Here is a 27,484-nt window from a genome sequence, read left to right as displayed (position 1 = left end):
ACTAGTCTAAATCATTTTTAAAATGATAAAGTAAGCAATTTACCCCGAGTGAGAGGACATTATGCTCTGATAATGTCCTGTGTGAGGAGGTGATCGGACGAGGCGAAGCCGAGTCCGATAACACCCTCACACAGGACATTATCAGAGCATAATGTCCGACCCCGAGTGGTAAATAGCTTTTCTACCACTTTTTTCCGTATACATGAAAGAAAACACATAGTTGTAACTTGCAAGGATATTAAGTTACAATCATTATTGCCTATAAAACTTCCGCGACGACAGCAAATAGTTCCACAAACAACATCTTCTACTCACCACCAGATGACGCCAACTCCATGCAGAGAAAGATGTCTAGCATACAGCTAAGCTAACGTCAGTTAGAAGGACCGTTCCGGCCGTAAATAGAGGCTGTTCGCTTCCAGAAAGGCATAGGTTCAGAGAAAAGGGGCTTTAAAGTTGGCGGATTGCATTGGATCCAAATAAATCGGCGACGTCGTACGCACGTTAGTAAACATAGGACCGCTACGACCGTCATATGTTGGTTGGGGGAAAGGTGTTCCGACTACCTCCTGAAGTCCCCGGATGTACACTGAGGCGCATTGATCTCGTCCTCACACAACTGCGGCGGTTGTTCTGCCATAACCTCCGGAATTTAGCCAATCAGAATCCAGTATTTGAACATGTGACTAGAAAAAGTGGTAGAATACAAAACGAACGGTATTTGGACATGCGAGGTTTCCACCCGACGACGACGATATTAAATCAAATACAACATGATGTATGCACAAAATGTTAAAGGGATTAAACCTGTTCATCAGGAAAAGGAGACGGTTGATTGGTGGAGTAAGTTCTATGCCTCTGTGGGAGACCAGGAGAAATGTGGTCCTTACCTGAGGAAAGGATATGACACGCTAAAGGTAAAGATGAATGCATATACATACTGTATCTTTAAAATAATCTTTTGCTTTGTATTAATGCTTTCAACCTGGCATCCCATATTTTGGGCATTTCTTCCTAAAGTAGATGATCTACGAGCCAACAACTCGTAAGCTTGTAGATAATGAGCTTGTACGTCAGCTTCGTTTTGCTATTTTTGTGCAATACAGTCATTCCACCACAAACATGACAGCGTGTCGCTAGTTTGAGTCCCGATCCTGACAACCTTTACTGCGTGTCACTCTCCATCTCTCTCCCCATTTTCTGTCAGTCTACTGTCCTATCAATAAAGGCATAAAAGCCCCAAAAACATAATCTTAAAAAGATTTTTTTTTTTTTTAAGATATGTTTTAGCTGATTTCATCAGCTAATTTGTTATCTCATTTTAGTATCAAACTCTATGTGATCCCCACGTTGGGCGCTTCTTTTTCCCCTATCCTGTACATATAGTGTTTTTATAACTGCGATGATATTGAATGTTTTCTTTGCTTACTATTTGTTGTGTCCATTTACATACCAAGGACTTCCAACCTAAAAAAGACTATAAAAGGACTTATTTGGGATGTTCCTTTTAGGCAGGGTGTTTAACTGTACTTGTACTGTACTATATTGTTATCGTATTGACTATACTTGTACTGTTCTCCATTTTTGTCTAATAAAATCTTCAATCAATCAAACAATCTCCCTCTCTGTCCCACAGTGCAACTATGATGGTAAAAACATTGCCATTGTGGCTTGTGAAGTAGTCCCTCTGTTATAGAAATAACTATACAACTGAATACATCTACTGAATCTGACACTGTGTTGTCAGGTGTATGACACTGAACTGGAGAACGTCCCAGAGTTCCACGGGCTGACCGACTTCTGTGACACGTTCAAACTGCAGCGAGGCAAAAACGAGAACGGAGACGACGACCCAACAGTGGTCGGAGAGTTCAAGGTAAAGGTTCCAGCTCTCCTCTTGTTAGTTAGGCGTCACATAAACTGTAGAATCACCACAATTAACCCATTTAGAATGGTAGCGGGGCAGATAAATGCATTTTTGCACTAAAATACTTCACAAGTGGAAAGAAACCTAAAACTTTTCACAGGTACTCCTTAGGGGTTGTTCCTATGATAAAACACGTTAGACACTGAAAAATCTAAATGGCTGCCATGTTTCCAAGATGGCTGCCTCTGAACAGTACGCCAGCCAGTTAATGTCCGATTTTCATAATATTAGAGTTGTTTTGTAGGTTTTAAAACATCATGAGTTCATTTATTACACTTTTAAAGCAGCCAGAATAACTTTTCTGACTTTTGGTTGGGGTCTTTCCTCACCTGGGACCCCCCAAACAGACCCCTGAGCTTATCTCAGTAATCGCTTTGCTCCTGCTCCAGAGCAATGTTAAATTAGATCATAACTGAAGCATTAAAGTTGTTGTAACTGTGCTCTGAAAGCAAAAATGAGTAGTAGCAAATACCCAGGGGTCTTCCACAGGGGGTCCGGGACCCCTAGGGGGTCCTCAGAGTTACTACAGGGGGCCTGCCGAATCTTGATGGGGAAGTTTTTTTTTCTTTCTTTTTTTTTTTTATATATTTGAAACTGTTTTTATTAGTATTCTCAGTATTATTTATAACATTTGTGTGTTAGACAGACAGGTTCACAGGTGTTACTGCAGGGATTGCAAGAATTAAGGTATTGCAACTTCTCACTTTGGGCGCACAGTCTAACATGTCCATTTATTGCACTGCACTCACACTGACAACACAACACACACACACACCTCTTTGTTATCGTCACCCCAAAACCCACACCCTATCCTCTTAAAGAGCTCACGGTCAATTGTACCCAAAGAAATTCACTACTATACATGTCCTCCCTAATAGTGTTGATAGTTTCCACTATAGCATTTGCAGGAAGGAGAGTGCAAGACAGGTTATTGTGAGCAGCTGCACCGTCCCTTGTAACCTGCTTTGCATTGCCTGGTTAATAAACCAGAACGAACACAACAACACCCCCTGGCGGTAGTGGTGTTGTAGTATGGTTTGGAACTGATCCATTGAGATTCTATTTCCTCAACCAGCTTCAAGGGTTGGCCAATCCACCGGCTTCGACTGCTCTCTTCGCATTCAATCCGACTTTTTCACCATTTCTCAGACGTTTGAATGCAGAGAATATGCACTGGGTATCCTCCGTGGATACTTTGAAGTACGCATGCGCCGATATCTCTCGCCTTGAATATTAGTCCCCTCAGGGGAATCGAACCCAAACCGTGGGTTTGTTGCATCCGTGCTCTACTGACTGAGCTAATGAACGGATGAAGTGACTCCTTTTTTGTGCATTTATCTATGACGTGGATATCTATGACGTGGATAGTGGGGTAGATGTTGATAGTGAGGGACTGAATATTTACTATTCTGTCCATAACGGCACATAACTCGGTAACGCGGCTGAGTGGGATTGGGCGCCGTTCCCACCGTTCGTCGCGGCAACTCGGCTCGCTAGCGCTCGCCTCGGTGGCTCCTCACGGGGGTCATCGGCGCCCAATACCGCGCCGCTCCGTCGGGGTCAGTGGCGTGGAGCGTTACACTGGGGAACAGAGCACACTTGGCATCTGGTTCGAGGCTGGGAGTCACCTCAGGTTTTATTTTTGCGCTCCTCTGAGGTTGACCACTAGATGTCGACATTTTACTACTAATATCTCTGCATTGGTGAGTTATTGGATACTGAATATCCAAGTATCCTGGATACTTTCTGCATTGAAGAGTCTGAAAGCACGTGAATATTTCGCATTAAGTGCGTTGATATCATTAGAAGCAGGTGGCCAATCAGGGTTGTGTGCTTGGGGCACGTGGTTTGGGGCTCGCGTCACTAGGCTTTAGCCCGCCCCCCAGAAATGAAAGCTCTTCCTGAAATCCCAGACTCTCTTCCCAAAACGAAGTGTGATAGAGGCTGGCAACGCTAGGCAATGCTTTGCAAACACATTTGATGAGCTTTGCCTTTGCAGCAGGGAGGGCAAGAAACCTGACTGGAACATACCCTCCACTCTCTGAATTCCATCTATTTTTTCAATTGATGGAAGCTCAGGGCAATTTGTCAGGTATGACAAAGTAGGCATCATAATACGAGACCTTCATCAAGGGACATGATTTTGAGGAAGTGCAAACACATGAAGAGGCTGATACCCCGATTCCTTATCAAGTCCTTGCCTCCAGTACAAAAAAAGGAAATTGATATATTCGAGTGAGTTCAAGTTATTGGATGTTACAAATGTCAAGGGTTCCTTTGCGTACATAGTTTTTCAGGTGCTGACTGGGGAAGAACATTTGTTGGAATCACCAAAAAGACATGGGTCAATGCCTACTTGATGATGATGATGACCAAGCCATTAACCGCTTCAAGGACCTTGGCAAGAGCTTATAAATGGTGAGCTTCCATCAACATTGCAGTCGGAACATTTTGCATGCCATATTTACAGTTCAAAAGGTCCAACAACCCTTGGATTACTCAGATGGGAACTATTTCTGTCAAAGAACTTGGAGGGTGAGATGCTACCTCCAACTCGTGCTGCACTGCTACCACATTACCTCCGTGCCAACTCCGTCACAATGCAGGATAAATCATACCTGACAAATTGCCCTGTGCTTCCACCAATCGAAGAAAATAGATGGAATTCAGAGAGTGGAGGGTATATTCCAGGTTTCAGGTTTCTTGCTCTCCCTGCTCCAAAGGCAGTACTTGAGCTCATCAAATGTGTCTGCAAAGCAGGTTGTAAGGGACGGTGCATCTGCTCAAATAACCTGCCTTTCACTCTATGCTATGGTGGAGACTGTGTCAACACTAATAGGTTGGACATTGAAGATGATGATGATGATGATGATGAATATATATCCTGCATGTCTGAAATTACTGTATTGTAGTGAATCTCTTTGGGCGTAATTGACCTCTTATAGAGCCCATGCTCTATAAGAGGATAAGGTGAGGGTTTTGGGGTGACAATAACAAAGAGGTGTGTGTGTGTGTGTGTGTGTGTGTGTGTGTGTGTGTGTGTGTGTGTGTGTGTGTGTGTGTGTGTGTGTGTGTGTGTGTGTGTGTGTGTGTGTGTGTGTGTGTGTGTGTGTGTGTGTGTGTGTGTGTGTGTGTGTGTGTGTGTGTGTGTGTGTGTGTGTGTGGTCAGTGTGAGTGCAGTGCAATAAATGGAAATGTTGTTCTGTGAAAAGTTGCAATACCTTCATTATTGCAATCCAGTAACAGCTGTCAACCATAACTGCTTAACACAAAAACATTATAAATAATACTGAGAATACTAATAAACCATCACAGTACAATACATAAAACCAGGATACATAAAAACACTTCGAAGTTTAAAATGTAAAAAAAAAAAGAAAAAAAAAAGATTTGGCAGGCCCTGTAGAAGCTCTGAGGACCCCCCCAGGGGTCCCGGACCCCCCCGTGGAAGACCTCTGTTATTTGTTACTAGTAATTTTTTTATTTCAGGGCATATTTCAGATCTAATTTAACATTGTTCTGGAGCAGGAGCAGAGCTAAATAGGCTCAGGGGTCTGTCTGGGGGGTCCCAGGTGAGGAAAGACCCCAACCAAAAGTCAGAAAGGTTATTATGGCTGCTTTAAAAGTGTAATAAATGAACTCAGGATGTTTTAAAACCTTCAAAACAACTCTAATATTATGAAAATTCGATATAAACTGTCTGGCTTACTGTAAAATGTATCCGAAAAGGCGGCCATCTTTAAAACTGGCGGCCATTTTGAAAATTAAGTGTCTAATGTGATTTTTCTAAAGAATGACCCAAGAGGTACACTCTGTCAAATGTTGGTGCTTCTTTCCAGAACTGAAGTATTGTTCTCCTTAACTGCCCCGCTATGGGTATACATTATTGTGTATCATTATTTTATGCTTTAACTATTGAAAAATAGCAGATATACAAGCTTGTAGATCTGCTATTTTTGAGAATTTGTGAAAATTAGAATTTTGACCCGATTCTATAAGTGTCTTTTGAATCCTTCTAAGACTTTTTGAAAAACCCTATGTTTCTATGTCAGCAATCTGGCTAGCCATCGTCAAAGAAAAGGTCCTTTTCACTCAACTGGAGCTCAGTTAGTCTGTTCTTGAGAGACTATGTCAGTGGTTCTCAGACCTTTTCATGTGAAGGACCCCCAAAATGATATTTATTTGGCCACGGACCCCCATCTCAAAATATTTAGTTCCAGGGACATTTTCACGACTTTTTCCAAAAATAGCAGATCTACAAGCTCGCAGCGCGGCACCGTGAGCTTGTATATCTGCTATTTTTCACTGGTTAAAGCATTCAATAATTCTAGGCCTAAAATTAAGTTACAGTGTACTGTTCCATTCATAGAATGAATCATCTGGTCCCAGATGCCCAACCCCTGTGGACATAACAAACTATCCTGAAGCCCTGTCTTTCTTTTACTGTATGCACCACCACAGGGTTCATTCAAGGTGTACCCTCTGCCGGATGACCCAGGCGTGACCGCCCCGCCCCGTCAGTTCCGAGAGCTGCCAGAGAGCGGACCGCAGGAGTGTCTGGTCAGAATCTACGTGGTCCGAGGCCTCGAGCTGCAGCCCAAAGACAACAATGGCATGGTATCAGTTTTATTTCATTAATTTTTGGTTTGTTTTTTGTTTTGTTTTTTCATATCACCTGCCCAGATTTGTTTTTAATCATTGTATTTTATCATGGCCACATTTTACTACTATATTTTAATATTTGTATTATTATTTTTATTTTAATCATGCTCATGTTTGCGTGAGTAAAACTAACCAAATGTACGAGATGCTTGCTAATACGTATATGGTATACAGTAAGCATTGGGTGGCAACCAAGCAAACATAATATGCATGCACACATGCAGATCGTGCACACACTCAGTGGCACACGTGCGCACGCCCGCACACTGTTCTTTTTCTTTAAACGTACCGTCTTTACCTTCTCAGTGTGATCCATACGTCAAGATATCACTGGGAAAGAAAACCATCGAAGACAGAGACCATTACATACCCAACACCATCAACCCCGTGTTTGGAAGGTACTGTACAGTATACAGTGCCAAGGAATAAACTATGGAGAAATGAATCCCTTTCATGCAGTCCTTTTGGAAACACAGCACCCATACGGTGTCCTGGTGGCTCACAGTAAAATCAAGTGTTAAGTAACCCATTAAGACCTGGAATTATTTTATACTTTGGCTAATGAAAAATAGCAGCAATACAAGCTCACATCGCGGCACCGAGTGCAGTGCTGCGAGCTTGTAGATCTGCTATTTTTTTTAAATCTTGAAAATGTGTGCGAATATTTGAATATAATATATATTTTTCAAAGCAAACTTTTGTAACTCAAATCTCTGCTTCTGGGGGTCCCTGGAACAACATATTTTGAAATAGGTGTCCGCGGCCAAATACATGTAATTTTGGGGGTCCTTGACATGAAAAGCTCGCAGTGAGGTTGTACCTCTGCTATTTTTCAATAGTTAAAGCATAAAACAATGGTTAAAGTAATAATGCATAATAATGCGTTCCCGGTCTTAATGGGTCTTGACCATATCTTTACCTAATACCACAGCTTTACCTGTTTGTTGTCTTTTCTCCATTTTTCTGTTTTGAAATAAATCATCATGTTTTATTTGTCATTTTGTTAGTCATTTATTTCTCATCTTTTAAGTTTCCTGCATCTTGTTATAACATTGTTTTCTCCACCTTTCTCCTACATGTTCTACAACGGTGCCACTAAACGAATCAAAATGTGTTTTGTTTTTCGGACAGGATGTTTGAGATGTCGTGTTTCCTGCCTCAGGACAAGGACCTGAAGCTCTCGGTGTATGACTACGACGTTCTGACTCGCGACGAGAAGGTCGGCGAGACGGTGATTGACCTGGAGAACCGCTTCCTGTCCCGATACAACTCCTACTGCGGCATCCCACAGACTTACTGCATGTGAGGAAACTGCATCCGTGTCACGTAACCACTTTAACCATTAGTTTTTATATTTGGCTATTCAAAAATAGTAGATATACATATTTATGTAGATCTGCTATTTTTGTTTTGTGCAAATCTTGGAATATACCGTATAGTATTTTAACGCAAACAGTTTTAACTCAAATCTTTGTTTCTGGGGGGTCCCTGGAACAAAATATTTTGAGGGTTTTGAGGTTGGTGGTCAAATACATATAATTCTAGGGGTCCTTGACATTAAAAACTTTGAGCACAACAGATAAAGAAAGTTTTTTTCAGAAAACTATTAGGATTTAAAGACATTTTTAGGTATTTTTCAGGTCTTAGTTAATGGGTCAAGTTCATGTTGATTGTGTGGTGTAATGGCATTAATGAATGTTCTTGGTTTGTATGGATGTAGATCTGGTGTCAACCAGTGGAGGGACCAGCTGAAGCCTTCTCAGATGCTGGAGAACCTGGCTCGACTCAAAGGCCTGTCCAAACCCAGGATCGAAGGCGATGGCACCTCGCTCACCTTCAACGGCAAAGATTACACACTGGCTCAGTTTGGTAATGTCAAAATAATAGGATTCTTCATTTATACACTACAGTGTTGTGGTAAGAGGGTGTTTGTTTTGACTGTCAATTTTTTATTGTTTTATTTTTTTTAGGATCATTGACAACATATAGTAATAATGTTGTGTGCAGTGTTGATTTTGACAGGATTTTTTTATTTAATTTTAGTCATATAATTTAGTTTTATTCACATTTAAGTAATCTGAAAAGTTTTAGTTTTAATCTTTTAGTCGACTAAATATCATAAGATTTTAGTCTACTACATCTACAGTCAATTTTGACAGCGAAAATGTATTTTGGTGGACCTTGATGGCGTCATAATGACTGATTTTACACTTGGTTGCATGCTGAAAATAGCCGTTCTACAAGCTCACAACGCTTGTAGATCTGCTATTTTCAGAGCACCACTCCCGAGCGCAACCAAACATAACATTTTAGTCTAGTTTGTATTTGCTGACCAAATTGGCAATATATTTAGTCTTAGTTTTAGTCATCATAGCTTAGTTTTAGTTTTAGTTCTTATTTACTTTTCGTCAGTGAAAAAAGGTAGTCGCCGAATTTCTTTTCGTTTTAAATGGTAAATGGTGCATTTATATAGTGCTTTTATCCAAGGCGCTTTACATAGATTGTGCATTACATTCACCCATTCACGCACACATTCATACACCGGTGGCAGAGGAAACCATGCAAGGCACCAACCTGCTCACCGGGAGCAATTAGGGGTTCAGAGTCTTGCTCCAGGACTCTTCGACATTAACTCAGGGGGAGCCCGGATTCGAACTGGGAACCCTTCGGGAACCCTTCATGCTGTAATAACGGTGTCTCTACCCCTGAGCTATGCCGTTTTAGTTGACAATCAATCAACACTGGTTGTGTGTAACATGTGTTCACTTGCAGAGTTGGACAAAGAGGTGCATCACCATCTGGGCGAGGCTCGGGACCGCCTCTGCCTGCATGTCCTCAGAACCCAGGGCCTGGTCCCTGAACACGTGGAGACCAGAACCCTGTACAGCAGCTTCCAGCCCACGCTCTCTCAGGTCAGATCTCATGACACGACGGTCTCACAGCTGTCTAATGTCAAGGACCCCCAAATTAACATATATGGCAGGGTTCCCCAATTAGTTTTCCCCAAGGGCCGAATTATTTCTAGGGTACCAAGCCGAGGGCCACAACATTGCAGGGGGCGACGGCGGCGTTCCCTCTACTCCAGCGACAGTTCAGATAATATCGTCACTGTCGGTTGTCGGGCAGAAACCTTGTATCTCCAAGTTTCAAATGTGTATGTTTTTTGGTAAAGCAAAGCCCTGCTTCATCACACAAGACCATCGCACAAAAGTGACAAAACTAGTGAGAACAGCCGATCTACAAGCACACAACGCCTCGCATCAGCTGTTTTCACTAGTTTATTACATTTTTTAGACGATAGATACAAAACAAACGGTTTTGGACATACAAGGTTTCCACCCGACAACGACGATATACTAGTGTTGTTGCTGCTCCTATACCACCATTATGACTGTGGTTGGTGAGGGCCAGGCCACAAATGGCCCGCGGGCCGACTATTTGGGAACCCTGATATATGGCCACAGATCACCATCTGAAAATATTGTATGCCAGGGACAACCATACAAGATTTGTGTTGTGATAATGTTTCATGCATTATCAAATGTTTAACATTCTTCCAAGACACTCCTCAAGGCCACTGAGCTGATATTTCTACGTTGCATTATCCTAAAGTTTTTAATTCATAAGCCATTCTTATTTTTTTATCTACCAGCTCACAACACGTCGCAGTGCACCATAAAAGGATGATGATTGCATGGCTGCATAGAATTGTAATGAGGGGCTGTATGTACATTTGACATCATACATACATTCTCCTTTTTTCAGGGGAGAATTCAGATGTGGGTGGACGTTTTTCCAAAAAGAATCGGAGTCCCTGGAGCTCCCTTTGACATCACACCACGCAAGGCTAAGAAGTATGCTGTATTTTGTTATTTTACCATGTACAGCCTGGGTCACCTGAGCGTGGATACTTGCTTTTATATGCCATCAGATAAACAACAATTTCTTGTGAATTTCTCAGGAATCTTCTGCGAGTGGTTATTTGGAACACCAAAGATGTCACTTTGGATGAGACGAGCATCACTGGAGAACACATGAGTGACATCTACGTCAAAGGGTAGGGTGAATGCTCAATCATCATCCAGACAATGAGATTCAAAACAGAGCATCTCTGTAAAAATTAAAATCAGCTGCGTTTGTGATTCCCATAGCTCATGGTCCTCGGATTCATATTTATTCATTCTGTAAGGGCTTGCTGATGTAATCAGGCAGTATATGTTTTCATTTGACAAGAAGTCATAAAGATTTCAGGGACTTTTCATTTGGCATCTTATTGTTTGGTTTGTCCTCATTGTGACCACTGATATGCTGTGAAAGTGTACAATTTTTAAGAGTTTATTACTTTATATGGACCGAATACAACTAACAGCTGTAATTGGCTCTCTCCCAGCTGGATGCCTGGCATGGAGGAGGACAAGCAGAAGACTGACGTCCACTACAGGTCTCTGGACGGAGACGGTAACTTCAACTGGAGGTTTGTCTACGAGTTTGACTACCTGCCTGCCGAGCAGCTCTGCCTCGTCTCCAAGAAGGTGAGTGTCAGCTGCCATAGACACAGGACCACTTGCATAGAAACATGCATTTTTCAAAAACCTTGGAAGGATTTAGAAGACATTAAATATAGAATCACATAAAAATATTCAAAGATTTGCACACATTTTGATGTTTAAATGTTTTTTTGTTTTTTTTTTGTTTTCCAGATCTACATGCTTGCAGTGTGGCACTCAGTGGCACGCAGTGAGCTTGTATATCTGCTACTTTTTTGGTTAAAGCATAAAATAATGGTTAAAGTGGTTCCAGGTCTTAATGGGTTCAAAGTACTTTCCCTGAAGAAGTTTACAGATAAGACATGTCATGTAATTTGGTTATTATACATTTTCATATGTTTTTCTCTTCAATAGGAACATTTCTGGAGTCTTGACAAAACGGAGTTCAGGACCCCCCCTAAGCTGATCGTCCAAATCTGGGACAATGACAAGTTCTCTTTGGATGATTATTTAGGTGAGGCTTTCTTATAAATGGTAACCAAATTACGCTTTATGGTCTGAATGTATTTACCTACACATTTTCACAAAAACCTGCCTTCACATGTGTTATGTGTTATTACCACGGCAAGCATCAAGTCCTATTATTATTTACTTTCTTTCAGTATATTGAATGAAGCAGTATAGAGTAATGTGTACTGTGTACGGTAGTCTACATTGTAGAACATATCCTCTGTAAATGAACAGCTAAATCCTGAGTGTCAGTTTAAAATGAACCCCCATTGTCACACTTCTTGAGTTAAATTAAACCAGTAAGACTCCCTAATCGGGAGATAAGCGACCGTAGGTCACTTATCTCCACAAATAGGGCAAAAATGTGTTTTTCCAAAATCTTCCTGATCCATGTTGATGACATGAGTGTAGACATAGTGTGTAGTGAGTTTCGTGATTTTAGGGCAAAATCTGTAGGAGCAGTGTCCAAAAATGTGTTTTAAAAATCGGCCTGAAGGTGGCGCTAGAAGAGGGGCATGTGAGAAATGAGGGGTGGGGTCTCCGCGTTGCCTTGGCGGACGAATAGGTACCGGGCCCGGCTCTCCCGGACGCTCCTAGCCCGAGTTACGGCATTTTATGTGAGCTGCAGTGGAGGGGGTCCTCCACTGGGGGCGCCACCACTTTTGCATCCGTTCTGGAGCAGCAGGAGTGGGTGGTCCCCAGGAATTCCCCGTGAGCAGCCCCGTTGGGGTGGTCATTTGGTCATTTTTGCACATGTGGTCATTTTTTACACCTGGGGGTCCCTGGAGCTCCGGGGGTCCTTGGAGGTTGTAGTTTGGCAGGTAAGGAGTGTGTGTGCAAAATTTGGCATGGATGGGGGCAACGGTTGTGGAGATATGAGCAGGACAAAAGTGTGACGTGTGACTGACTCACTCACGGACAGCCCGTGGAGGTTTTGGTAGTAAATGCGACCTACGGTCGCAACTATCACTTTGACATAGGTTGATTGTGATCTGACAACATTGCAATGACATCCACAGGTACAGTGGAACTTGACTTGCGCAACCTGACTCCTCCAGCCAAGAGCGCAGAGAAGTGTAAGCTGGAAATGATGGAGCAGCTGGATATCTGTGCGCCACAGAAGGCCGACCACTCAAAGTCTCTGTTTGCACAGCAGTCTGTGAGAGGCTGGTGGCCCTGTTCAATAGAACAGGAGGATGGTAAAAAGGCTCTGGGTGTAAGTAGAGAGGCAAACATAACCTTTCCATAACTGTGCTAATGATACAGAACTCCTGTTATTATGTTATCATTTATTTTGGGTTTGTTTATCTGTTTGACCCTGTTTTATAGGGCAAGGTGGAGATGACACTGGAGATTGTAAGTGAACAGGATGTCGACGAGAAACCTGCAGGGAGAGGCAGGGATGAACCCAACATGAACCCCAAGCTTGACCCACCAAAGTAAGAAAGCCCAATATATCCGCCTCAGTATTCACTGCAGCGGTACAATAATCCCAGTCCTAACAGTGGTTCCCAAGCGGAGTGCCAAGACTAGTGGTGTGCTGTGAGACACGGCCAGCTGTGCCTTGGGATTTAGTGACAACTACACCTTGTACGACTCACTGTACAAAAAGTTTAATTTACCTTATCAGTGCACTCATTTCCCAATACGGAGGCAAATTCTATTATTAATTAATATATATATATATATATATATATATATATATATCGCTTTTGTCGGGTGGAAACCTTGTATGTCTAAAACCACTCGTTTTGTATTTAGTGAAAATGGCCGATCTACAAGCACACCACGCCTCACGGTGAGAGGCGTTGTGTGCTTGTAGATTTTTCACTAGTTTTGTGAGATGCATGGTGAGACTGTATGGTGAAGCAAGGCTTTAATTTATGAATAAACGTATACATTTGAAACTTGGAGATGCAAGGTTTCTGTCCGACAGTGACGATATATTTGTTAATCAAAATGTTTCAAACATTGTTTCAAATAGCAGATCTACATGGTCCTGTAGATGTGGGTGTTGGGCACTAAAAGTTTGAAAACAACTGATCTAGAAGTCTCAAGGCTATGAGGTTTGCTTCATAGTTTGACATGAAAAAATCAATAAAACATGTTTTTTGTAGCCTATGGCACATTACTCTCACCGCTCTTTCTTCTGCCTTTTTCCCCCCCTTCTATTTTTCCCCCAATAACCACCAGACGTCCAGACACATCCTTCTTCTGGTTCACCAGCCCCTTTAAAACCTGCAAGTTCATCGTGTGGAGAAGGTTCAGGTGCCTCTTCATCGGACTCATTCTTCTGATTATAGTGCTTCTCTTCATCGCCATCCTCCTCTACTCTTTACCGGTAAGGATGGCCAAGTTGGTTTCACCTACATGACCCTGTCAGACCATCTTATGATCAGGGTTCCCACACATCTTTATCAATTCATTTCCAAAACTTTTCCAAAACGTTTCCAGAATATTTAACCCGATTTCCAGGACTATATAACAATAATTCAGCTCAATAATGAGCCGTTTACTCCTATGCGCAATGCCTAAAGACAGGTAGTGTATGCCAGTGGTCAACCTTTTCAGGCCGTGACCCCCGAAATAATCATATTTGAACTGGGGACCCCGGACCCCTGACGATTACTAAGAGTAGAGGAATTTTGTAGCCTATAACACGGTTTTATTGTGAAAATAGCCGATCTACATGCTTGCGAGGCGTTGTGAGCATGTAGATCTGCTATTTTCACAATTTCTGCCTCTAATATTTGACAATTTGGCCAATGTTTAATTTGTCATTTCAGAGGTATTAACAAAATCAATAACCAAAGACAATGCATAGCTATTTTTTCTAGGACCTTCCAGGACCCTTGATCAATTCCAAAACTTTTCCAGTACTGGAAAAATATTTTTCCAATTTCAAAATATTTCCAGGAATTTCATGACCGTGGGAACCCTGTATGATGGTCTGACAGGGTATTGAAAGTAGTCACTGCTGCACGGAACTGTAGTCCCATTGGAAACAACAAAAGCACACTAGCACAGACAGTCATTTGAGCAGCATATTCTTGTTAAATAGTTTAAGAAAACATCATGGAAGTAACGCCAACAACACCAGAGAAAGACGAAATAACGGCCCAAAGAATATTGAAAGAAGACATACCACTTCCAGTAGGACATGTTATTGCTATTCGCTACTGCATCCCATACTCCTCGTAAGACTTCCGACCGTCACCCCAGACTATTATGACGTGAGCATTTGCAAATCGCGGGAGTTAACAGTATGGCCACGCGAGACTAGCACACAGACACCTAACACACAGACAGTGGAGTACAAAGTGATTACTAATGACCGTGATCTGAAGTACTGATTTGATTGTTTTTTTTTTTCATGTTTTTTCATTTCAGAACTACATCTCAATGAAGATAGTGAAGCCATTTAGCTAAGTGACGAGATGCAATGGATCCAAAGGCAAATTCAAACCGCTCATGGCCATGGATACACCTACAAGATAAATGAACAGCGTTAAACTACATTTTAAATTAACGGCTTTAAACTACAGTTAAATATATTTTTCACTTCTAATGGGAGAAACTTGCACCTTTGCACATTAGCAAAACACATTCTGCACACGTTTCAGTCCTTTCATAAGCATACAGATGTGCTCATATTTGCCCCACCCCCAATATCTTAAATTTATCACTCACACACATCTACACATTTGCACTTGAATGCACAATTTTCACTGAAATATCTTAAAATGTCTTGATTTTTAATTCAATGTATTTTAAATGAAACCAAAATAAATACAATAAATGGACAAAAATTATGTGACCATTATTTGAGGCACAATCTCATTGAGACTGTGTTAACATGTAGTTTGGGCCCAGACTGCTCCAGCTGTCTTATGTTTGATGGGTTTGCAGCTGTTGTCATTTTTACATATAGTATTGTATGGCATGTTAATACAATAAATACAATACATTTGGACATGGTCAAGATTAAAACTATCCCCAGAGCAAGAGGGCTCTATTCACTCAACGGTAGAAATTTCAGCACTTGAGCATGAAACCGGGTCGGCTTGAGCTACAAATCAATTTATACTTTGCAGCACAATCCCACCATATACCAGTGTAAGGTGCTGCATTGATACCGTATTCAGTCGGAAATGCACCATTTTTGTCAAGCGAGAGCTGTCGAATTAATTGAAGCTGCTCACTAGTACTACTAGAAATACGCACAGCTGTCACCCATTCAGCCCTGTTCAAAGCGCCCATCTGTGTTAGTGGGCAGGGTAGGTAGAGAGTGGGGAGGGCAGGTGACAGTGTCTGCCATGATGACACCTTTCCCAATGACAAGCTAACTTACAGTACATCCGCCTCCTGTATAAACAAACAGCAGACAGACTAGTCAACTTTAACTTCCTGTGTGACATTACCATCTACCAACCACTGGAAGATATTGGCTCTGAAACAAAAACATTCACAGCCAGTTCTATTCAGCTCCCCTGTTGTCATGAAGCAGACCTTGGTGGCTCTGATGAAGACCAAGTAAGGTCGAAACATGTTTGCATAAAAAACGGTTTTATATTAGGTCTGCTCCTTCTTTACCTAATCTTCACCAAAATTAGCCAATCTACAAACCATCTGGAAAGACCTGGACAAAGACATGTATTGTTATTAAAGATAACATTTATGCATTGCGTTATAGATATTTACAGCACGTTTTATTAAGCAGACGCCTAATCATGCACATTTAAAAAGAGAATTATCACATTAACCACATCTGTACATGTGTATTAGAGCAAGTTCTGTTTCCACAAAAACAAACAAAAATGAAATTAAGCTGAGGTCAGGGTTCCCACACATCTTTACCAATTCATTTCCAAAACTTTTCCAGAATATTTAACCAGATTTCCAGGACTATACAACAATAATTCAGCTCAATAACAAGTCGCTTACTCCTATGTGCAGTACCCAAAGACAGATAGTGTATGCCAGTGGTTCTCAACTTTTTCAGGCTGTGACCCCCGAAATAATCATATTTGAACTGGGGACCCGGCACCCTGACTAGCACTAAGAGCTGAGGAATTTTGTATAACACGGTTTTATTGTGAAAATAGCCGATCTACATGCTCACAACGCCGAGCATGTAGATCTGCTATTTTCACAATTTCTGCCTCTAATATTTGACAATTTGGCCAAAGTTGAATTTGTCATTTCAGAGGTATTAACAGAATCAATCAATTTTCCAGGACCTTCCAGGACCCTTGATCAATTCCAAAACCCTTCCAGTACTGGAAAAATATTTTTCTAATTTCAAAATATTTCCAGGAATTTCATGACCGTGGGAACCCTGTGAGGTAATCTAGTCACATCTCCAATAACGGTGTGCTCTTGTCAAATAGACCTCATGGGTCCATTTGGTTCCATTTGTACACTCTCAGAAATAAATGAACACTGAGGATTTGCCAGCATGTCAGATGGTGCAGAGTTTATTCCTCCTCTGAAGTGTGATGGTTGCAGCACTGCTGTAGCAGGAGCTCCAACTCTGCTCTCCGTGCCAGGCTGTTGGCTTTACCTTGGAAGCGGCCGTTCTTCCCTGCCCCCTTCCCCTGGAGTATCTCAAGCACCCTGCAGAGGGCGGATGCAGTACAGCAGCATTAAGACAACAAAGTATAATCACATGACGTGAAAACAAATCCGCCCGGAAAGTAAAAGGACATGTTAAGCACTGTACACTACACAGTACTGTACCTCCCACACCTTTTCATTTATGTGCCAAATTCAATCATATCACCAGCTAGTTCTGACCTTGCATTATTCACTGGTAGAAAGACATGTTTTGTAAAGTAGCAGCAACAGCCGCTTTTGGTAACAAAATAGTTCAAGTTTGTTTGCTCATCAAAAATATTGATAATGAAACCGCAGTATAATCGCAATAATAATCTTCGAGATGCTGTGCAATATTGGCACTGATGATCTGATCTATGGCTTGAGGCTGAGGTCTGACCGCAGCACATATGTCATGTTATAGCACTCACTCCTATCTGTGTAACACCTCATCCGCACTGCACGCGAGCGAGCGATGCGATGTCCCGCGAAATACTGTCCGCAAATGGAGCATCGGCCATTGCGTTGCGACGTAGCCTGAACCAATCAAATAAATAATAATATAAAGTGTTTGGGGGGCGGGACATGGCCATTTACCTCTATGGACGTCGCCGCGAAACCTCGCTCAAATAGAGGCTCCGCGAGCGAAAACCGGAGGGGTGGACGACGGCACGACGCGTTGTCGCTCGCGGTAGGTCAGGACGTCCTCATTGAAACAAATGTATTTTAATGAGATTTCATCGCTCGCGTCGCATCGCGGGCAGTGCGGATGAGCTGTAATACTGCTTTACCACTTTTAATCTGGTGTTGCTATTTTGGGCAGGACATTGTGGACAAATATTTTAAAACATGTAAAAAATTAAGACAAAAATATGTAAAAAGACTTTTAAAAGATCACGATGCGACGGGTTGTGAGCTTGTTAAATAAAATGGGGCTTAAGTGGTTAAATATATTCACGTTTCATATAAGGTATGCTTCCATATTTCAAATGTGGGGTGTGAGATCCAGTGGTATGTCTTACCGTGGTCCCATCTTGGCCACCGTTTCACTGGGCCCGGCAAGCAGAAACAACCCTGGTCCCTTCTCCTCTCCAACGGTCAGAAACACCAAGGTTTCCTATGAGCAGACGGCAAGAAGTCAGTGTTGATAAAGAGGTCTTATTCAAGAGAAACTCAGACTGTTAAGATAAAATCTTACCTCTGTGCCTATTTCGTTGGAGATGATGTTCATGAACTCGTTATCACCTTCTTTTCTATGGGCAGAAAACAACATAATCGATAACGGTTTTTCATTCCAAGAAGAATGGGAATTCTGTTGGATAATATGCTTGGCTCACTTGTGCAAGCTGAAGAAGTTTCCTCTCTGCGGGTTGCTCTTGAAGTTCTGTGCAATGAGGACAGCCATGTCTCGCAGGAGGCTCAGGTTACTCTGCCAAGATGAAGCCATTGTTTGTTAGCAGTTACGATAAGAGTAATGTGAGATTACTGTACGTTTACAAAGGAAATCCAGGGTATAGCCAAAGGATTTTCTGGCTTACTTTCTGGAGCAGCTTAACAGACTTCTGGAGTTTGTCGACTGCCTCTACATGCTCGTCAGGCCCAGTTCTGTTGAAAAAGACAAGGAGAATTTTCTCAGATTAAGTTGTTTCACAAGGACTTGGCATTCGGTCTGCACTACTGAAAGCTCTATAGAATGTTTTCGCTGTTCTTCAGTGAGATACATGTTGACAGAGTGTCACCAAATATAATGGCTTTTATCCCTTTAAGAGAACAATTTGAGAGATATTAGCTCATGCTCTGGGTTCACTCTGAATATGAGTTTTCTTTGAACTTATATGTTTACTTGTATGCCAAGGATTAAATGTAGAAGACTACAGCAGTTAAGTTGGCTGTGCAGTCTATTTGGAATCACTCATTTGGGATTATGATCGTTGAGACATGAACTCACTTCAACAGGGAAACCAGCGACCGCTCTGTGCCGTAGCTTTTCTCAGCATACTTCAGAAGCCTGCTCCCCGCCAGGAAGATCAAGTTGGTTTTATTCTTCTTCCCTTTCTCTGTCCCGAGTAGCTTTATTACCTAAAAGGAATTATTTGAAATCGTTATAAAAAGGTGAAAGAAACTGAGCAAGAATATACAGAAAGTATTGATGATATAACTGTCAATATTTCATATTATATTGGTGTTTGTGTTCCAGTGTGCTCGTGCATGTTATAAGTCTGTTGTTCCACCTGTAAGTGGCTGAGATTAGACACATGGGTTCCACAGCACATGTTGGCATCAACGCCCTCGATATCAATGATCCGAATTGGTCCCGCATGATCATCTGGCAGACCTCTGCTCCTCACCTGTGTAAACATGTACCCTTATTGGTCATATAAAACAAGTAGCATGCTTGGTTATATTGTCATTTAGTCATATAACATTTGATTTATACAAATAAATACAAAATAAATTAATAAATAAATTGTCTGTGCTGTGTTGTTCGTGCATGAAACAAAAGTTATAAAAAAGCTAAATAAATTAAAATGCCACGGCAGAGCCAAAGAGTGCTTACTTTTTCCACGGCGGGGTCGTCTATAGAGAGAAGCTGCACAGTGACAGGGACCTGGGCTCTGATCTTGTCATTGACCGCTTCCTCGAGGGCCTGGAGCTGGGCAGGCTTCATACACGCAGTGTCCAGCTCTATGGAGCTTCGCTGGCGGCCCAACTCCCTGCAACAGCCCAGACCACAGAGACAGAGGTCAAAAGAGGAGTGTTGGGTCTGAAAATGATCTGGGGACTTGATGCTGACGATGATTAAGGTTTTGCCTCCTTGTTGCTAAGATGGGAGATAGGATAAAACTTGATTGATTTGAGCATTTAACCCTTAAAATACGTAATACAATGGCAGCAACTGAAAAACCTGCGTTTGTGTCATAAAAGTGAATGGGAAATCATGAATATACCAGGATGTGGTCTTGTATCCAAACATGCTATCTGCCAATGCAGTGATCAGGTGTTGACCTAATTGAAAAGAGAAGAGTATTTAGCAGACGCTTTTATCCAAACTGTACTAACAGCCAAAACACTTTCAGTGCAATACATATGTCAAAAGTGGGAAATTCTGAGAGAATATTTCACTACTATTACCTGGAGTGATTGGGCATTTGTGGCTTGTGCATTTAGGCTTGAGGATCTAAGGCTAGCAAAGTCACTATCATCTTTTAAATCACTTCTCAAAACTTACTTTATTTGATTACCTCTTTTATCTGTGCTAATTTCTTTGCTATTGTTATTTTAGATTTTTACTTTGCTGTTTTATCTTACTATGTGCTTTTTTCTTTGTCTGTCTGTTTGTCTGTTTTTTGAGGATTCCCATAGATTCCCAAGGAGTGGCTTTGTCTGTCCCGTACATGTCCCGTGCATGCAGAATTGAGGATTGGTCAAGCTTCACATGACAATTTGGCCCTCCAGACAAAATCAGTCATTCATTCAGAATTCATAAAAATATAGAACTAAAGCACATAGAAAGTATAAATCTAGAACACAGAATGTATAGATCTAGAACACAGATTTCATACCTCTAGAACACATAGAATAAAAATTCACCGCTACAATTCGAACCGAGGTTTGATTTTTGTTTTGTAAAGCACTTGTAATAATACATTATTATGAATTATTATTATTATGACAACTATTCAGTGTTTCATGAGGTATTAACCAATAACCATGGCATAATAAGTTATAGATATTAACGAACACCCGTCCTGATTCCAGCTCACCTGAGTGCTGCTGCATGTGGTCAAACCTGCGGTCCCAGTCCACCTTCAGCGTCACCTCCTGGCCCTCCTCCAGGGCAGAGCACACAAAGTGCACAGCCTCGGCCCCCTGCCTGGTCACCCTCAACACCGCCACGTCTCCTATCAGCCCATGGTCGTCTGGCTGAGGAACCACAAAGCAGGGCATGAGTGTCAAATATACTGTAAATCAGGCTTTCTCAAAGTGGGTGCCGTGGCACTTGGAATGGGACGATATGAAAACTTCATGTCACGATTAGAGATGGGACGATATGAAAAATTTATATCACGATTATTGTGAGAAAATAAATCGCGATTTACGGTATTATCGCAATAATCAAAATCCATTATCCTGGGGCGGAACATTTGCCAAAAAATAGCCGATCTTCAAGCTCACAACGCGTCGCGATCGGCTATTTTTTGGCAAAGACATTTGATAGAGTGAAAAAAAGACCATATCAAGTCCTTTTACCAATTATAGAGGGTTTAAGTGGTACTGGATATGCTACTCAGCAAATAAAAGGTGAATTGATCCCAGTGCATGACGGAGGACGATATCACGATAAATCACGATAAATTGATACGATTATTGTGAGTGTTTTTTTATCACGATAAACGATAATATCGCATATCGTCCCATCCCTAATCAAGATTATTGTGACCCAAAAAATTGCGATAATCAAAAAATCCCCAACATCCATTATCCTGGGGTGGAACGTTTGCCAAAAAATAGCAGGGAAAAAAAGACAGAAAATGTAGATCGGCTAACGTTGAGTTGAGCTTGTAGATCGGCCATGTTTTTGGCAAAGAAATTTGGCAGAGAGTGGGAAAAAAAAGACTGTATCAAGTAGGTTATTTACAGGTCTGTTTTACCAATTATTTAGGGTTTAAGTGGTACTGGATATGCAGCTCGGCAATTAAAAGGTGAATTGTGTGAGCTTGTAGATCGGCTATTTTTTTGCGAATGTCCCCCCCAGAATAGGGATCCTGGAGTTCAAGTGGTTAAAGTAAAAAAGTTCAGTCCTAAAGGAAATTCAAAGTAAGTGTTGTGTCATTCAGGGGTGCTGTGTATAATAAAGTTATTTGCAGGGGCGACCTGAGCCAAAAAAGTGTAAGAACCACTGCTGTAAATTCATTCAACTATGTATTATTTAACCACTTGAACCCCAGCATGCCTATTCTGGGGGGAACATTTGCCAAAGAATAACCAATCTAGCTTGTGGATCGGGTTAGGCCTATTTATGAGATTTGGTTTAGACAGAGAAAAGCAGACCAAGTCCAAGTTGTTCAAAGAACTTGGGCTTATAATTACCTTTACTGAAATTGTATAATAATACACATATTGTTATTACTGTAAATCCTGCTTACTTGACCACCTCCCTCAGGAAACAAGATGGTGTCTTGGAGTTTGACATTAAACCCCTTCGTGGTTTCTTTCTTTCCATTGACTTCTTGCTTGAGTTCAGCAGGGCAGCAGGACACCACCGAGGTTACAAACTACAATGGAAGAATGTCTTTAATGCGAGTTATGCAAGACAAATGCTGACATTCAACGTGTAGGCTACTGCAGTGAGTGCTGTGTCCTATGCGTGAGTGGATCGAGATCAATTTTAGCCAACGCTTTGTGTGTCTGTAATTATACATCGGTGCTTTTACTTCAAAGCTGATTGAATGTGTGTGCATTTGTAAGTCATAATAACAGTGTTATTACCTATAGGCTACTACCTATTGCTTAAAGGAAGTATTACAACATTATATTAGGGGAATCAATACAGATATTATGCAGTAAAATGCATTCATTTACTAACAGGCTACATGTACGGTACGTAATGTATGTCACACTGGACAGTAAAACACGTGTTTAGGTTCCATAAAACCAGATGGGTTCCCAGATTGCAGTACTGTAACTAGCACCATGCTAACGCTAGCTACTGTTGGCTTGCATAAGTCAAAGAGCTGTTAGGTTCGCTATGGTTCCACATCAAGCTTCTGATCGTTTAACATGGACTGATCACGTGCAGCTAATACTTGCATACCTCTTTCATATAGCAATCTCGCTGACACTGGAAAGCCATGTTTAAAAGATGACAGTCAGACCAGAGACCACAGTCATTCACACACGATACACAACAGCTGCCTGCCTGTCAGCTAAGGACGGAGGGCAAGTTAGGACAAACTTTATTCAGTTACAGTGGCGAAGTGGCTGTGGGACCATGCAGATGGCAATGTAAATTAGACCCACTTTTTTGAGGTCAAGCTATATTTTCCCAATTGTGTATTTTGAGCTTAGAAACTAATCTATGCAAATCAAATGTCAATCGTGTCTCTGGTTTGCCTTAGTATTGCCTGTCTAAATGACTATTTCACCAGAACCATAATATTTTCTCTCACACAGAAGTTTGTTAAAAATATTTTTATTCAAACTATGCAGCATGCACAAAGCAATCATTTATTATGTCATACAAAAACGTCTATATGTAGCCTAAATACAGAAATGTTGGACAAGCCAACAAACTTAAGTCAGCGGTTTGCACAAAGCACAAAGCACATGATCTTTACAGTATGTGTGCACTTTTTTAGTCACAAAATAAAATTCCCAATTATGCATTTCGAGCTGAAAAACCAGGCTATGCAATCCTGTCTGTCTGTTATGTTTTATGAATTATTGACACAACATGGAACCATTATGAAGGGTCAAGTTCTATCCTGTGCAAGGCCAATCAATGTCTATAGTTTATGTGTTAAAGTAATATAATGCCTGCCCAAATGGCTTAATCCAATACATTTTCTCTCACACAGAAGATGGTTAAAATGCATTTTATTTAAACATGCATGCACGAAGCAATAAATATATCATACAAAATGTCACATAAGTACTGTAGAAACACACTTTTTAGACAAGTAAAGCAAACATACTTAAAAGTGTTCAAAAATGTACAAAGATTAGCACATGCTCTAGGTGAGAAGTTATCAGAGCACTTCTCACAGCAGCCAGATCCATCCAAGTGCAGATCCAGAAACAGCCATGGATGTATGGGAAACAAAGATCAGTCAGACTGAGGGAGAAGAAGGTGATCACAGACATTATTTCATGTTAGGATTATATTGGAATATAATTTGTGTTGGGGGTAAAGTCTAACACAAGTATGAATTATGAATTAATTTTACAAATTGGGTAATATCATTACAGTTATGTCAGGTATTTATTTCAGAAACTATAAATCAAATCAAATTATTTAACAACATGGCAATAAACAATAAGGCTGGATTACTGTGGTGAGAGGGGTGATATAGATTACAACACTTACATCACTGAAATCATCAAAAGTAGGTTTTGGCCCTACGTTTTTGCCAGCTATGTCAGCAATCGTCTGAAAAGGAAGACCAAACCTTTAGGCTATACGTTGTAAAATACAGTGAACATTTTGCTGTAGGGGCCTATACACAAAATGTGAGAGAAATGGCACATTGCGATAAACTGAGATATACAGTAAATTGAGATCAACTGCGACAACTACAGTACAATGAGATCAACTAACTGAGATATACTATAGCTACAGCACATTGAGATCAAGTGAGCTACCTCGACAGTGCATTGAGATCCAACTGAGATAGCTACTTTAACAGACAGTACTTTGAGATCAACTGTGATACTGTATCTACAGTACATTGAGATCAAGCTAATCTGACACATAAGCAGTTTAATTAGCTCAACTCACATCCATATAAGATTCAAACTCTTCCTTTCCATCATCCTCCTCATTTTCCCAGTCTCTCCAGTTGTCAAAGTCCACCGCGAGCCAGCTGGGCTATACAGAGAAACACGCAGAAAGACCACATGATGACTGTGTTGGCTATTAATCAGTGAAGCCCTATATACTTCATCACAGGATATGACAAATAGCAAAAAAATGTAAAGATTACCAAACTGGTAGTACATTATTTACAACACACATATTAAATAATTATATGTCAAACTAAGTAAGTTTACTGTATGCCCTGTTGAAATACCTTGGCCTCATCTTTCTGGAGTCGAGGCCATGCCACATCAGGCTTGAGCTTCCTTAGCAACAGATTGATGGTACGATCATACACCCTCTCTCTGGAATCCTTTAGAGCAAGAAAAGGAATTAGCTGTGTAGCTACAGTTTACATCAATATTCTTTATTATATTCATATTTTGATAGAATTGTATGTATAATATGCAAAGTTAATTATGTCACCTGACCTAAACCCAGGGTTGTCAACATTGGACTGTCAGAATCCAGGAGATTTATTTTTGGGGGGTGCGTGGAACTCCCCAACTGGGGTCTGGGGGGTCCTCTCCCCAAAACGTATTAATAGATATATTTTCCTGTGTTCTGTTGAATTTTGTGCATGTTTTGATACATTTATCAGGCTTACTTTACTAGCATGTGTACAATTTCAGCCTAATATGCCAAATAAGGTGTACAGATCTGATGACAGATCTGTACACCTGTAAGCGGGGGGTCTGGGGGTCCTCCCCCTGAATTTTTTTTAACATAGTAGATGTCATTTCCTGTGCTCTGGTGAATTTTGGGAGTTTGATACAAAATCCAGGAGATTTGCCAATCCAGGAGACTCCCAGGAGAGGGGTTCAAAATCCAGGAGACTCCTGGGAAATCCAGGAGAGTTGACAAGCCTGCCTAAACCCTTTCTTTAGGATCACATAACTCCAAATGGTTGACCTCAGGGCTTTATGCTAATAAAGTGTCTTTTCAGTTTTTTGCTCGACATTAAATATCTTTGCTGAAAATAGCAGATCGACAAGATCACAGCGCAGCGCGTTGTAAACTTGTCGACCTGCTATTTCCTGTGAATGTTTTCCCTCAGAATATGGATTTTAAGTTTAAGTGAATAATACAAAAACTTGGATGCTTACATTGACCAGGAGTTTGTCGTAGAGGTTCAACTCATTGTAGATGATCTCGTCTTCATCATTTTTGCAACTGTTGTGGATACACAGAAGATACAACAGATTATTACACAAGAGGATAATATGCAGAGATTACAATAAACACAGAGGATATGCTCAAATAGATTTACACATAGGATACAATATACTATTCAGCTGAATGTATATACTGTGTGTGTGTGTGTGTGTGTGTGTGTGTGTGTGTGTGTGTGTGTGTGTGTGTGTGTGTGTGTGTGTGTGTGTGTGCGTGTGTGCGTGTGCGTGTGAGTGTGAATGCGTTCTTGCGTGCGTGCGTGAGGGAGAGAGAGAGAAAGAAGGAAAAAAAGGAGAGAGAGAGAGTGAGAGAAAGAGAAAGGGAGAGAAACAATCTTTCTTGACTCACCATATAATAATTTTGTCCTTCTGAATATCAACCTGGACATTCTTTGGTTTCTGCACACTGATGTTGACAGTCACATACTTTTTCCTGTCAAACCATAGCCACCTTGCTGGTTGGCTATTAGGAAACAAAAACACTGTTATATCCTTATCACGCTCAATATTAGGCCAATGATGAGACATTTAAGAAAGTTTATTTTAAGAGCACGACTATGACCAGATTCAAGAGAGAGACTATACTCTGCTTACTCATGAGGATTTACTAGCACAATATGGTGTCCATTGGCCTTGATACAGTCACACAGAGACACTAAACCAAGATTTAACTTTACATAGTGACAAACTCACGACACTTACCTCTCCTCTGGCCTGACAATCTTTGGAGCCTTGTTCATTTTGTTCTGTGGACTATTCAGGAGGTAGAAGCTTTTGTATGGTATTCCCTCTTCGCATATAGAGCTTGAACTGAGCAGAGGTGGTAGGCCTACTAACTGCCTGGTATATCTGTTAAAGCACTGTGGCGCTATTTTTAGACCAGTTTGTATCAGCTGCTTGGGGGAACAATGGAAAGACATTTTTTCTGATGGTCTTCATTTAAATATGACAGTCACACACCTACAAAACAGCTGCCTGTCAGCTAGTACAAGGGGCAAGTTAGCACAAACCTTATGCGGCAACAGTGGCGAAGAATACAATATAAATGGGAAATTAATCAGACAAACCAAAATATTTTGGCAACAATAAGGTACAGTAAACAACTATTATAAAATAGATATTATTATTTTCTCTTTGCTATTCCCTGTTTGCTTGGTTGTTCTATGGATTTGACATCCTGTAATTCTTATATCGAGGGCTTGGAGCGCAAAGGGCCTATGTGACATTTTCAGAATTTTACAGGAGTGCAAAAACAAAGTTTTAATTGACTGTAACTATTTTATTAAAAACAACATACGTAAGCAGTCTGTACTTTTATACAGATTAAGCTAAAAGGAATTGATATTTTTATAGTTACCCACATAAAAAAGTACAAAACAATTTTCAAAAAATACAAAACTAATACGTGTAAGCTAAAACGTCACTTAGGCCCTTTGCGCTCTAACATTTTATAGCTTTTTGCTTCATGTTTAGGGTCTAAGTGACATTCAGAAAATAATAATACTGGACCAGAGACAGTAACTTGTTAGTAACCGCTCCGATCCACACCAAACTT

The 27,484-nt window shown here is 41.0% G+C and overlaps 3 protein-coding genes across 3 annotated transcripts in view; 1 reads left to right on the top strand and 2 right to left on the bottom strand.

Moving 5' to 3' along the window:
* LOC308303133 (myoferlin-like) overlaps positions 1-15,015 on the top strand; it is a gene marked incomplete at both ends in the record, with an annotated part of 54,619 nt that extends 39,604 nt beyond the window's left edge. Inside the window, 15 exons of the mRNA XM_080747456.1 lie at positions 819-917; positions 1,748-1,876; positions 6,389-6,544; positions 6,896-6,987; positions 7,721-7,891; positions 8,310-8,458; positions 9,362-9,501; positions 10,355-10,443; positions 10,551-10,646; positions 10,980-11,121; positions 11,491-11,590; positions 12,606-12,802; positions 12,916-13,025; positions 13,780-13,927; positions 14,977-15,015. Of these exons, the coding sequence (XP_080603582.1) occupies positions 819-917; positions 1,748-1,876; positions 6,389-6,544; positions 6,896-6,987; positions 7,721-7,891; positions 8,310-8,458; positions 9,362-9,501; positions 10,355-10,443; positions 10,551-10,646; positions 10,980-11,121; positions 11,491-11,590; positions 12,606-12,802; positions 12,916-13,025; positions 13,780-13,927; positions 14,977-15,015 (1,857 nt within the window). The remainder of the gene's footprint in view (positions 1-818; positions 918-1,747; positions 1,877-6,388; positions 6,545-6,895; positions 6,988-7,720; positions 7,892-8,309; positions 8,459-9,361; positions 9,502-10,354; positions 10,444-10,550; positions 10,647-10,979; positions 11,122-11,490; positions 11,591-12,605; positions 12,803-12,915; positions 13,026-13,779; positions 13,928-14,976) is intronic.
* Positions 15,016-17,047: 2,032 nt separating this feature from the next.
* On the bottom strand, positions 17,048-23,092 carry aarsd1 (alanyl-tRNA synthetase domain containing 1). The gene is made up of 12 exons (XM_080747909.1): positions 22,997-23,092; positions 22,329-22,457; positions 20,946-21,105; positions 20,130-20,187; positions 19,739-19,895; positions 19,413-19,529; positions 19,130-19,260; positions 18,720-18,786; positions 18,519-18,610; positions 18,380-18,434; positions 18,204-18,298; positions 17,048-17,202 (listed from the first exon to the last, which is right to left on the bottom strand). Exons 1-12 carry the CDS (start codon positions 23,033-23,035, stop codon positions 17,064-17,066), a joined length of 1,239 nt encoding a protein of 412 aa, XP_080604035.1. The 5' UTR covers positions 23,036-23,092; the 3' UTR covers positions 17,048-17,063.
* Positions 23,093-24,007: 915 nt separating this feature from the next.
* On the bottom strand, positions 24,008-26,669 carry LOC308303132 (putative protein PTGES3L; the record flags this gene model as incomplete). Its single annotated transcript, XM_080747455.1, has 6 exons — positions 24,008-24,016; positions 24,680-24,769; positions 24,972-25,070; positions 25,864-25,930; positions 26,279-26,392; positions 26,632-26,669. 6 exons carry the CDS (start codon positions 26,667-26,669, stop codon positions 24,008-24,010), a joined length of 417 nt encoding a protein of 138 aa, XP_080603581.1.
* Between the last annotated feature and the right edge of the window lie 815 nt (positions 26,670-27,484).

The sequence above is a fragment of the Nannobrachium achirus genome (assembly GCF_963921795.1).
Source record: "Nannobrachium achirus genome assembly, chromosome: 18".
Taxonomy (NCBI): Eukaryota; Metazoa; Chordata; class Actinopteri; order Myctophiformes; family Myctophidae; genus Nannobrachium; species Nannobrachium achirus.
This window is presented reverse-complemented; position numbering and strand designations above follow the sequence as displayed.